Here is a 13,101-nt window from a genome sequence, read left to right as displayed (position 1 = left end):
ACAACTATGTGCAAAAGTTTTTTGCCTCCATATTTATTGCCTCAGACTAAAGACAAAAACATTAATTAGAATGTTTATACACAAAATTGCTATTACATAGAAATACAGAACTATTTGCATTTTTATTTAAACTGTCATATTATATGTACATGGAGCACATCTTCACATAGCAGAAGATAACTGTCCTGACAAATTCTGTACTCTTGCTTCTGTGTTGCAGTATTCCTAAACGCTCAAGGCACCACATAGATCTCTCCAATCACGTGTGTGAATTTTTGATCCCACAGCCTACCACCGAATACCACAGCTTGTGATTGGAGACAAGAGAGTCTGCTGGCAACCTCTTTCAGTGAAAAGTTGCTTGTATATTTGGCATTAGATTAATTAATACAGAAAAAAAAGCATTATCACTTTTATTATTTTTCGAAAGTGTTCAGTATTAACTGTGTTTCTGTGGTGACTTATGAAGCCCCTGGATGGATTATCAAGAACATTATTTGCTTGTCACACCTGAAATGTGCTCTGCACAACAGTTTTTAATGCAACATACATCTGTGACGGATATACTATTAAAAGAAAGTGAGTGCTGTTGCAGTTGTGGCCAACTAACAACCTTTCACAACACTTTTTGTACTTATATGAATGTCTGAAATTGTACTATTAATAAGGGTTTTGAAGGCTCACACATTTTTATTTCACAATAGATGTGATCAGTTGTACAATGTTTGTTAAACATAAAGCTTTGCTGTACTATTTAGAAGTTAGTTGAAATGTACGTCTGTACTACACATTGTGACCTGTTGTGAGGATACCTGCAGACATGCATTGTGACTAAATGCCACATTGTAATTATGTTTTACACTGACAAACAATCAGAGTAATGAACGCTAGTGCAGAGTGAGCCATATTGCACAATTACTTTCCCTTTCAGTGTCATCATAAGGCGCTGAAATAAGGAATTTGTCTTGCTATTGTTCAGTGAGCAGGCAAGACATATTGCGCATAATTTATTCCAGGCAATCAGTTGCTTTGGAAGCTTAGAAGCATGCACAAGACTGGCACAATAGAAACTCTCTCAGCCCCATCATAACTTTGTCACTTATTCTGTGCACTGACAATGCATGTCATGTTGCATTATTTGCCTTGGATGAGTGTGGGCGGAAAAGGCAAACAAGATTAGTTGATGCATGCACTTGTTTTTCTGCGAGTGAATCGAGGCATTTAGAGATGGTTTAGTGAGTCAGTGCCAGTAGCACACCCATCAAACTCATCCTTGTGACAGCAGTGCATATCTGTAACGCTGGTGAAGTCATTCTCTGCAGGCACACTGAGGCTGCTTCGAGGTGGTCCATCAGTGAGTAACTGCTGTTGCTTGAGATGTGGTGAATTTTTTTTTCTTGCTGGTGTATTGTGGAAAATATGGCTTCACTTCATCCTCATATGTATTGTACAACCGCTGTTAAGCTCACTGTTGGTTCTGTGGGCTGTGGGATAAATCCTGGTTTGGTGAACTGGCACAGTCCAGCTTGAGTGCTACTGAGCTAAAATAAATATAAACCATACCTAAAGATGTTGCTGAACTGCTTTTTTGTGTGTGCTTGCTTGCTTTTTTTTTCTTTAAACTGGAAATAAACAGTAGACACAGATACACAGGATGTGTATACTATATATGAAACTCTTGTGAGAGGGACAGTTATATGTTAAGGAAATTACTCCACTGCAAGGTAAGGTCCTGTGTTCCAAAATGAATTCATTTGGGTGAAGAGAATTAGCAGCAAAATATATGTTACCTTCCACCCTCTTGGAGAGGCTCCATAATCCAGTTTGACCTTAATTTAGTGTTACTCTGGCAGTGATGGTCTGTGCCGACTGCACGCGTCAGAAAGATCCAGATGAATAACGTGTTGTCTCTCGTTGCGATATCACTGCCCCAAAACTGTCTTGCATTACAAGATCATTCTACAGCGCTGTGTCAGTGTCACAAGTGACACAAGTTGAGAGTTTTGATTTGGCTACTCACTGTTTCATCACCCTTAAGGGTAGTTGAAATTTTCCGCCAAAGGAGACGAAATCTACATATTTGTGGTCTGATTTTGCAAGTTAAAGCATGTCCAGTGGGAGCAAACAAAACATTAATTAGCCTGTGATTATAGCTGTTGAATTTCAGTGTAGTGTGAACATAATTAAAATCTAATATACCTGTTATCATGGTTAAAAACATTATACATCAGACATATTACACATCCTGACTTCAGTATGTACACATACTAGGGCTGAACAATTTCAAAAAAAGACTGCAATTGAAATTGGCAAATCATAAAAGCTACAGTTAGAGATATGCTATGCAGCATGTCAGACCCAGGGTTTATTCAGTGTGTCAGTGGTTTCAGAAATGCCTTCTATCTTCCTTGTGTCACAGCCATACTTTTGATGGTATCCCATGCTGTAATGCTCCATCACATCTATTTTAAAGCTATTACATGCTGAATATGGAACTGAAGTTTGACTATAAAAAATATGGCAAATCCGATCACAGTGTCTGCCATGGAAATTACAAATAGATATTTTCTCCAAATCGCTCTGCCCTACCCCTTCAATCAGTGCTGCAAATACAGACTAGATACATTTGAGCTTGTCTCTGGAGCTTTCCTGTTAATGCTGCAGAGTATTGACATGTCATTAGAGCAGCTGTGGCAGCTTTTCACTTCCACACCGATGGCTGCTTCACCAGCTTAAATGTCTCCCTGGGGGTATTAACACCAACAGCTCTTTGGTCCACAAAGGAGCAAAACAGGTCACCCCTCAAATAACAAAGCTGATTTGTTCCATAACTTTTACTGTTGCCGGCTGTGATACATTACATGGCTCTCTCAGCGGCAGACTAGTGCTTCTATTGATCAGCCCTGTCAAACTGTAAAGCCCCATCTGTTTGGAAATACCCTACAATGTTGGAGTTGGAGTTTTTTTTTTCTCCGGAATCCAGTTTTCTCCATGAAGAGAAATGTCCTCTGATGTCGTTTTTATGTGGTGCTGGTCAAACTGAACTGAAATGTTTTGTGTTTCTCACTGTGCTCCTGCTGATATTTCCTGGTCTGATGTGTGCCTGACAGGTAAACACAAGCTCAGCTTAATTTCCTGTTTATTGTTGGCTCTTCTACTTCAGATAAAGTTTGAATTGTTATTTTTTTATTTTGGCAAAACCAGTATATAATTCTACATTACATTATGATTGTTACAATACTCTGGATTTCAAACAAGGCTCAGAACAGTCCAAAGGTAACTAAGAAACTAAGAACATAATCCGCTAACATGCAGTTTTGTAGAAAAAAACAAGTAGGTGTAAATGGGTTTTAGCATAAGCAGCACCTAAAGTTACTTCCTCAACAAGAAATCATTGGACTGATGCATCATATTCAAATCAAGAATCCAAGTTACTTTGTCTCAATGCCATAACAAAGTCCTGCAAATTCAAATGGTGAATAAAGACAGAGAAAGTCGAGGGCACCAATTGCTCTGTGAGGCGCAGTGTTGCTTTGACCAACATGTCAACATTGCCATGCTAATGTAGTGATGTTCAGTACGTATATTTTACATGTTCAGACTTTTATTTTAGGATCTTCATGAACTGGCATTGGTAAATTTGCACTACACACTGAGTGAAGTTGATGCTGATGGAGACATTAGTTCTTAAAGTATCTCATCAAAAAAAGTGTTGCGATGTCAGAGTCTGAACTGATGAGGGTGCCAGAAGGGATTGTCAGTCATCAGAGTTCATCTTGTGATTACCATCCCCTCATCTAATTTCTCAGTTTGTACATCCTCGCCTCCACTGTCCATGTCTTAGTACTTCCCACCAAAGAACAGGCAGAGTTGGCAAGGAAGAGACACGTGGAGAAAACAACAGGCATTTAACAAAATGAGACACCGTTGCCTCAGAGTCAGTTTAATATGACGTGTGGCACAGCTGCATTATCTGTCTATTGTTTTGTTACAACCTACTGCTGTATTTTATGATCTCTGTCAGATGAGGCCAACAGTGTTATGATAATGTACTGTATGTATTTAATTAGATTTCAATTTGCAATGTGGCACGATGTGACAAGAATGTGCAGATATTGTACATTGTTATTTTTATCTAAGATATACAGTGCTCAAAGTTATAAGACCACCTGTCATAAAAACGAGAAAACACAAATATTTTAGAATTCTGTCCAAAACTTATTTCTAACTAAAAATTGTATTATTATTTATTAGGCAAATAACACACTGGAACAACAAAATAGTTCGTATTCACATATATTAACTACAAATCTTAATGTATTGTATGACCTCCTTTGACCCTGATAACAGCTTGTATTCTTGCTGCCATTGTTTTTATGGACTTTTTCACTGTCTCTTTTGTTATTGAATTCCAAATAGTTTCTAGCTGTACCAGAGACTTGGTTTGGATGAAACTTTTGTGCAATCTGTTTTTGAGTTTAAGAAATCCCAGATCTGTTCAATAGGATTCAAGTCTGGACTTTGACTTGACAAAATATTGACTTAGACTTGGCCAGTCTATCAGTTCCAGTACTCTAGATTCCTTCTTCTTGGCCCAATGGTCTCTGCACAGCTTTGAAGTATGCTTGGAGTCATTGTCTTCTTATATGAACCCACAGCCAATCAGGTCCAATCCAGAAGAGATTCCATGAAGCACGATGACTTGTGGTAGACCTTCTTGTTTATGATACCATCCATTTGAACCAATTTGCCCATATCGTTTTCACAAATGGAACCCCATACCATAATGGAATCTCCACCATGTTTCACTGTGGGTGCAATGCATCTAGCATCAAAACGTGCTTCAGCTTTTCTGCGGACATAAACACAGCGATGCTGACCGAAGAGTTCAAACTTGGACTCGTCCATCTAGAGTACCTTCTTCCAGTCATTTACAGTCCAGTGTTTGTGCTCTATAGCAAATTTCAGGGGTTTTTGGATGTTGGCAGTACTCAGTAATGGCTTCTGATTAGCAGCTATTCTTCCCTTTAAGCCTTGTTCCTTCGGTCATCTGCTTATGGTCATTTGGAGTCTATCATACTTCAAATCTTGAGGCTGCTTCAACAGAAAACAAAGCTAACTGCTTCAGTTAGCTTTTGCTTTCAGCCTTTTCTTTGGCTCATTTTCTAAGTAGCAGTCTCTGCGATCGAGTTCAAGGCATACTTGACCACACTGTGAGAACACTTTATGTCTATTTGTCTATTTGTCTCAAAGACCATCCAGCACCATGAAGTGCTTTAATTCAGACAATAAGTTCCCTACACTTCATCATTTTGAACAGGAGTGAGGAATTTCAAACTGAATTCATATTTTTCTACTAAATTTGACCCAGCATACTGGAATTCTCTGAGAAGTCAGAAATTACTCAAGAACAACATATTTTATATATATATATATATATATATATATATATATATATATATATATATATATATATATATATATATAGTTCAGGGATGCAAGCAAATAACTTTAATTTGGAATCTAAATCAAAAAGCAATAATGTGTTTTCCTATTTTTTCTGCTTCTTTGTAAAACAGTAAATTAGAAAATTCATAGATAACAATAATTATATTTTAGCGGATTAACCATTATTGACAGATTTTCTAAAATAGTTTGGTAGTCAGAAATACTATTAATTTAGGACACCTTACACTGGGTGGTGGTCTAATACATTTGTTAAGCACTTTATATGTGCCATGAAGTATAAAAGAGTGACACGCAATAGTACTATACAAATAAAGAGTGACATGTAATATGATTGGGTGATATATATATCATGTACTCACATTTGTCAGTCCTGCTCCCCACATAATTTGTATATTCCAGCTGTCTGTCATGCCTCTTTTGTACATGACGGGTGCCAAACAGACATCTGCAAAGGATACAGCAAAGATACACTCTGCTCATAGCCTCTCTAGCGAACCTCCTCACTTGTCTCTCCTCAAGATGTGCTTTAGGAATTCAGATGGCGCACTGACATTGATTTCCAGGTCACAAGGGGGAGGACAGGGGGCAAACGAAGCTCAACTTAGTGGAATGAGTTGAGCCTAATAAATATCTTTACCAAATTTCATGAATCCAGATACATTTTACTCAGTACTGTGAATATAAGACTCATGGTGGCACCAGAAAAAAATAAGTTGCATTGCTAGTTTAGGAAACATCATCTGGCAGCCATGAATATCTTTACAGTCCATACTTTGTGTACCAGCTTTAGTTTCAATGCTTTTGGTATCTGTTTGCCTAGTAATTCATGACACATACCAGCAACCTGCAACAGTCTTCGTTTAAATCCAGCTGGCATCCCAGTTTCTTCTTTCTCCTCATTATTCATGTCCATCTCTCTACTTTGAAAAAAATGTCAGAGTGAATTTTTGTTCTGTTCTTTGTGGAATAAAATCTTCCCATACGACCCTGTATCTAAAGCCTTTCTGCACGATTGCCTCTCAATTTAGATCAAATTCACGCCACCACTTATTGTAGAGTGGAGATTTGCTGTCTTTCAAAATGAGCTTCTTTTGAGTAGCTATTCAGCTTTTTTCGAGCTCTTGTGTGTGCTAATGAGCAGGTATTCTCAAATATAGAAATATAACCATTTGATGGTTGATGGACCATGTGATTGCAGTGTCTCAAAGGCCAGTTGTATGGCTGATACATACAGCAAAACCCATTATTCGTGTGGGGATAAAACGCTTGTTTCAGTTCTAATGTAAGCCTTTTCTTGTGCTGTTTTCTGTGTAGAAGAACATGACACTGAAGCCCCAGGAAAGCAGAGACAGCCAGGCAGGACCCCTGCACAAGAAAAAGCCTGTCAGAGTCCCCAACGGCCTCAGCCTGGAGCCCTGCAAGAACAATTACCACCACCACCAGTCATCAGACCAGGAGAACAACCCCCGCCTGGCACACACACAAGGCAAGAGGAAGAAGAAACACCTGAACAAGAAACACTCCATGGTAAGTTCAAGAGATTTTTCTTACTACGGCACAATTTTAAGAGGATTAAACTGTATGTGGCAATTGTGTCCAAATTAAATTTGTTTTATGAGCTGTGATATTTAGTCATTTCAATGCACTAGTGATGTTAAAATGCAGAAAAACATCAGACTAATACTTAAAGAGTAGTCAGCCCAAAGTGAAACACTTTTGAGAAATGCAGTTTGATTTCTGTTTTAGTGCTTTTGCTTTTTCATGATGCTGAAAAAAATTATTTGGAACAGACTTCTCTTCAAGTATTTTCCAGCTAATGCAAGCTGTTTTTTCTTCCTCTCATATCAAAGTCATGGCAAAGATATTCTTTAACTGAAGCCTCTGCAAGAGCGTTTGTACAGTTGATTGCTTGGTGTACAGGCACTGGAAGTGGAATGATTGGCCATGTTTGGTCAGAAAAATTGAGCTGCTGTTGCTCAGTAGAATTTGCATTCAAAAACTGGAAGGGTTAAGGCTTTTCATTGAGTATTGGCTGCATTTTGTAACAGTTTGTCTGTATCTCAGAGCCTGGGTATTATTTTAAAGTGATTTCAGATGATACTCAAAGTAGTTGATGTGTGGTCACTTTATCTGCTTGGTTGTACATCTCATAATCAACAAATCTATTAATTAACATAAATTATATCAACAATTGATCATCCTACCAATCATCAGTTATAAAAAAAAAAAACTGTGAAAAAAATCTGCAGTTGTTAATATTTACTGTGGACTCTAATGCAGCCAGTTCAATATGTGTATTGTTTCATTTGGTGGCACTTTTCTTTAGGTCTTCCTAATTAACATTTATATGCAAGACAGCAACATTTAATAAATGATTCATGAAACTGTAGTATAGTTGTAGAGCAACTTTTTTGTTTTTAGATATAATACTATGTTGTTATGCATTGTTAATTAATACATGAGCTTCCATTCTTCATGTTTACAACAGTAGTTCCAGTTGGTCATAAATTAGTAAGTAAATGCATAAATCAGCTTACTGCGCCATGGTCAACCATTTATGAAATATTTATAGATAGCTTATAAATGTTAAATGGGCAAGCAAAAAAAAATACATATTGCACATTCTCACAAGGTAGATATTGACATTACATATAGCAGTTATTTTAAGATAACAATCTAGGGCTGCAACTAACAGTTCATTTCACTGTTGATTAATCTGTCAATTATTTTCTTGAAGATATTCAGTTTACTGTCCTAGAACAGGAAGTAAATAATAACCAAAAATATTCAAATTGAAGAAACTGGTATCAGATAATGTAGAATTTCATTATGAAAAACTAAATAAAGACAATTTTACAAAATAACTGCAGATTAATATAATACTTGACAACTTACCAACTAATTGTTGGACCTTGTTAAAAACAATCTAAATTCATCTGTGACAACAAAAGAGATAAACAGCCACGAGGAACATATCTGTGTATTTCACAGGAGGATGAAAATGATGCACAGCACAGCCATGGTTTGTGGTATAATGTTTCACATGTTTTGGTTGAATGAATGAAGTCAAAACACTCTGCCAGTGTGAAATATAGCTTCTAGGTGAGTGTACATCAGTGTATGTCTCAACATATTTTTGTGTGTAGCAAGGTGACAAGGTCACTAATGAATATTTATGGTACCCTGATGCAGTGGAGGTTCTCCGCCAGGAAGGACTATCTGTTACAACACACAAGCAGAGACTCAGAGGTTATACTTTGCTCTTTATCTGGGAGTGCAATCTTGGATTATTATTATTATTATTATTATTATTATTATTATTATTATTATTATTATTATTATTATTATTATTATTATTATTATTAATAAGGAGTTGGTTGTCTGGAGCTGCTTACTCAAGGACATGTTTGTGTGGGTCGCTGCTGGACAAGTGGGCATATGGGAAAACACAGATGTAGCTACAATATTTGCTTAAACATACACTGCTGACAGCACTGTGTTTTGTAGCACATTTGCTGGTATTTGATGATTTTGGTTTCACCTTTAACCTGTTGGTCATATATTTGTGGGTCTGTACTGGATACTACATGAACCAATTGGAAAACATTTCAAATATGAGATGCCTTCACTATCCAACACATTGCAAGGCAAATTCACACCCCTACAATCCTATAAATATTGAATCTTCTTGTATGAGACAGTTTAGCACTTGTGGCTGGGTTTTGTTGTGTTTATCCTCTGCTGCTGAAGAGATGATGCCCTCAGCCTGTAGTCATTAGTAATGTGGTTGGTGTTTTTCTAACAAGTCACATGATGGAGAATGTACAGCAGTCGAGTGATGCAGTTTACGGTAGTGTGGCTGTTGCTTGTAGCCTTTGCAGCAGACCTCAGTGGTGAGGGTCACCACTGCTGCCTGTGTGTCATGTCTATTCCTGTACTGCCTAATGGACAGATGGTGCTACCTGCCATTTCAAGGTTGTCTTGTACTGCACTGATGGCTGTGTAAAATACAGGAATGATCACATAAAGATGTAAAGGGGTTCTCTGGACTCACAAAGCCTACAAACTTGTGTTATTGGTATGTATGCTAGATAATTTGTCAATGGACTGTGGTTTTGTGTTTCACTAATGACTAGTGTGTTGAGGCTGTTGGCTGACACAATTCAAAGCTAATCTTCTGAGCCCAAACACACACACGGATGAACCCTCTGTGACGTCACCTGTAGGTTTCCTGAGCAGTGGTTTTGAAACTAGGTGTAGTAGCTCCAGCTTGTCACGATCTTGGCTGTTCTTGTCTCTCCTTACCTTCCAGCTAACCCAAAAGAGGTTAAGCCTGAGAGGAGCTGACGTGGGTCATGGACTGTCCTATCATGGGACTCAGGTGTTTCTCAACGCAGCCACACTCGTAACCTTCTGAACTGGAAAACCTACTGTCAAGTTGAAAAGGCATGCTTTAAATTAAAAAAAAAAAAAAAAGAAAAAGAAAAAAATTATCATACCAAAGAAAAAAATATTAAAAATCTGTAAAAGGAAAAATTGTCGATTTCGATTTTCTGATGGTTCTTGCACTAATGTGGTGACTTTCAGTTTTGTCAGAAAAACAACCAAGAATGATCTAAAATCCAGATATTGTACATATCTCATGTAAAAAATTAAACAATAAACAATAAAATCTGAGATCCTGAGCAACCAAGAAGCTATTACTGCCTCAAAACTGTGAGTCGTGGCAAAAATTCTGGAACTTTTGGGCTGAACTGCAGGCTGTGTTTCAACAGAGACAGGAAACAAGGAAACTAATAGAAAATGTAGGTATTAAGATATCTGTAGGATGTGGAATTGCACTTTTTTCCACTATTTGTGATACCTGTGGTTACTTGGAAAAATGTTGTTTGTAGAATGAATAATCAAAGAAATTTAACTTTAATTTTTTGTTTTTTTGTGATTCATGGCATTATAGCTTTGATAGACTGACCAAGATAATTTTTTAAGTTCCCTTCTTCTTGCAATGTTTTATTGTTTCCATAAAGGTGCAGGAATTTATATTGAAGTGAAAAATGAGCCCGCAGTGAGTAAAAATGTAATAAAAATGCCAACAAACTGCTTTGGGTTTAGAGAGGGAATTGTGCATAACTTTGAACCTTAATAGAATTTAAACAGGTCAATTCTGTAGCTATTTACCCAATGTACAGTTGTCATGAACTGGAAATTAGCTATAGAGACCAAAACGGAAAATAAATTACAACAAAAAAAAGCATTCTTGGACTAGGCTGTAAACATATTTATTTCAGCTGTGAAGTTGGATATTTTAAAGGAGGATCAATGAGATTGAGTCACTTTATGTAGCCAGCCTCATTTGGTCATTTGGAGAAGTGTTTTTGACATGTTTGTGTTGGCGTCATTTTTCAGCCCTGGAGGAAGCCACTTGACTCACACCTAGTGTTTACAGATGCATTTATGAACATGGAGACTAATCTACTGCATTCTCACCCACTCTCTTTCTCTTCCTCACCTCCTCAACCACATATATGCTGACAAACATTAAGTCAGCATGCATCGCCATGACCATTCATGCACATCACAGGTGTCTATGTCATGATTACAGCATGTTTGGTTTGTCATCACTACGTTTCTCTGAATTAGAATGGCTTCCTGTAATGTTGTTCACTGATTTTTGTGATTATATTATGTATAGATGGTTTTCTAACCTAATGTCTGGACTGATTCACTGCAGAAGAAGAGACTGAAGCACAGACTTTGTTCTCTCTGAAAAAAATTGTTCCCTGCAACATGCAGATCCACCCATCAACCTTGATGTTCTATAACAAACTAATCTGTCACACTTTATGACATGCATAATTGAAAAGATCATCATCTGTGCCTGGCCCACCCCTTTTTGTCCTCTTGAAAGAGAAACAAGCTGCAGTCGCCAAGTGGAACTACTATCTTTTCTTTGGTTTCACTATAAATAAATGTGAAGGGATTGTCCTCACACAAGGTTACCCTTTAAATGTCAGAGGTCTGTTTAAAGGTTTAATTCTCCATTTAGAAATGCTACAGTCTGAAGAGAGAATGCTTCTTATCAGCACTTTTTGCTAGCTGTGATTTTAAGCAGAATGAGGGAGGGTGAGAGAAAGAGAGACAGAGGGAATTTGATGTTGAATAAAGCAAGATGTGGGTTTTTTATTTATTTTTTTACCCCTTCCAGCCGAGCTCGCAGATTGCAGCAAATGTGTTCGATCTTTGGCACTGACCCAATGTATTGAACTATGAGATATTGTAAGCTCAAGGGGGGAAAATAGAGAAATGTTCATAAGCGCCTCTGACATATCGCCTCACAGTGAAAAAAAAACTGATAGAGGAAGCTTCAGTGTAGACAGATGAGAGTGCAGTAGCAAGCCACAAATTATATGATTCCTCTCCTCTTTTATGATATTAGAGGGAACTTTTTCACCACTGTTTTGTTTGTCACTTGTGTTGTAAAATCTACTGATCTAGATTTTGCAAATTTACTTTTAAAAAGTATAATCATAGACGTTTAAGCTTAGGGAGTATTTTAGCTAACCACTGTTAGGTTAGCTCTTTGGTTAGCCAGCTTAAGGCAGTGGGTTCTATGTGTCTGCACATGTGTCTGAATGTGTCATGCAGCATCCTGAGTCAGGACACTTACTGCTCACACGTTGCACATGCATGACCATGACAGGCTCCATTTATGTGCTCCATGAACAGCCTTAGAACTTTTTGAACACCCTTTGTATGTGCACAATCAAATGAGGCAGCATGACTGCGTTGCTTGTGTACGCCAGGTTGCTTTTACTTACAGCTGACTTTTATTCTACTTATAATGGATATTCTGCAGTTGCCAACAGTATTTTGCAAACAGGGAATGGCAAAGAACACAGTGAGTCTTTATAAAAATGTCAGGGCATATCATGGAATGTCATATTTAAGATTATAGCAGTATCTTAGTATTTGTTTTACACACACTGTAGGGTTTACACTGTTTTAAGGAGTCAAACCAGATTGTAAAGACACAATATACCCACATCACAGCTTAAGAAAACAAACAAACCAACGAGGAAAAGACATTTTAGTCTGCTTGTTTGTTTCTGCATCCGAACTGATTTCTGCAAACAGATTTTGGAAGCATTTCAGGAATTGCTCCCTCTGATCAAATAAATATTACACTGGTGGGTTTTGTGAGCACTTTAACTACAGAGTCACATATTTGTTATCGTTGACCTGGACTCAGACTCGCATTTACGGAAATTGACATGCTTGCTGTTGTCTGGCAATAATGCAAAATAAAAGTTTTCCAGCACTGATGTGTGTGTGGGAGTGGGTGGGGGGGTGGGGGGGGTGTTTTGTTCTGATAAGGCTCTGTTCTGCTCTCTGATGTTGGAGTAGTAGCCTGTGGTGTGCGGCGCTTTGTATGGTAGCCTCTGGAACAGAGGGGCATGCTGTGAGGCCCATCTGCTCTCTGGTGCTGGGAGAGTGGTGGACGACAAGTGTAGTGTAGGGGGGGGAGGAAGGAGAGCTCAGGTTGGACTTCCCTCTTCTGATCCCCCCACATCTCAGCCCAACCACCTGCCTGTCTGTCTGCTGGTCTGTCCGTCTGGCTGGCTGGCTGTCGCA

The 13,101-nt window shown here is 38.0% G+C and overlaps 1 protein-coding gene across 11 annotated transcripts in view; it reads left to right on the top strand.

Moving 5' to 3' along the window:
• The window catches only part of auts2a (activator of transcription and developmental regulator AUTS2 a), a 355,450-nt gene that overhangs the window by 87,460 nt on the left and 254,889 nt on the right, over positions 1–13,101 (top strand). For all 11 annotated transcript variants that reach the window (XM_055017112.1, XM_055017110.1, XM_055017108.1 and 8 more), the window contains one exon: positions 6,784–6,996. In XM_055017112.1, the coding sequence (XP_054873087.1) occupies positions 6,784–6,996 (213 nt within the window). The remainder of the gene's footprint in view (positions 1–6,783; positions 6,997–13,101) is intronic.

This window comes from Amphiprion ocellaris, chromosome 14, assembly GCF_022539595.1.
Source record: "Amphiprion ocellaris isolate individual 3 ecotype Okinawa chromosome 14, ASM2253959v1, whole genome shotgun sequence".
NCBI classification, from domain to species: domain Eukaryota; kingdom Metazoa; phylum Chordata; class Actinopteri; family Pomacentridae; genus Amphiprion; species Amphiprion ocellaris.
Note: the sequence above shows the minus strand (reverse complement) of the source record. Positions and strands in the feature narration are given on the sequence as shown.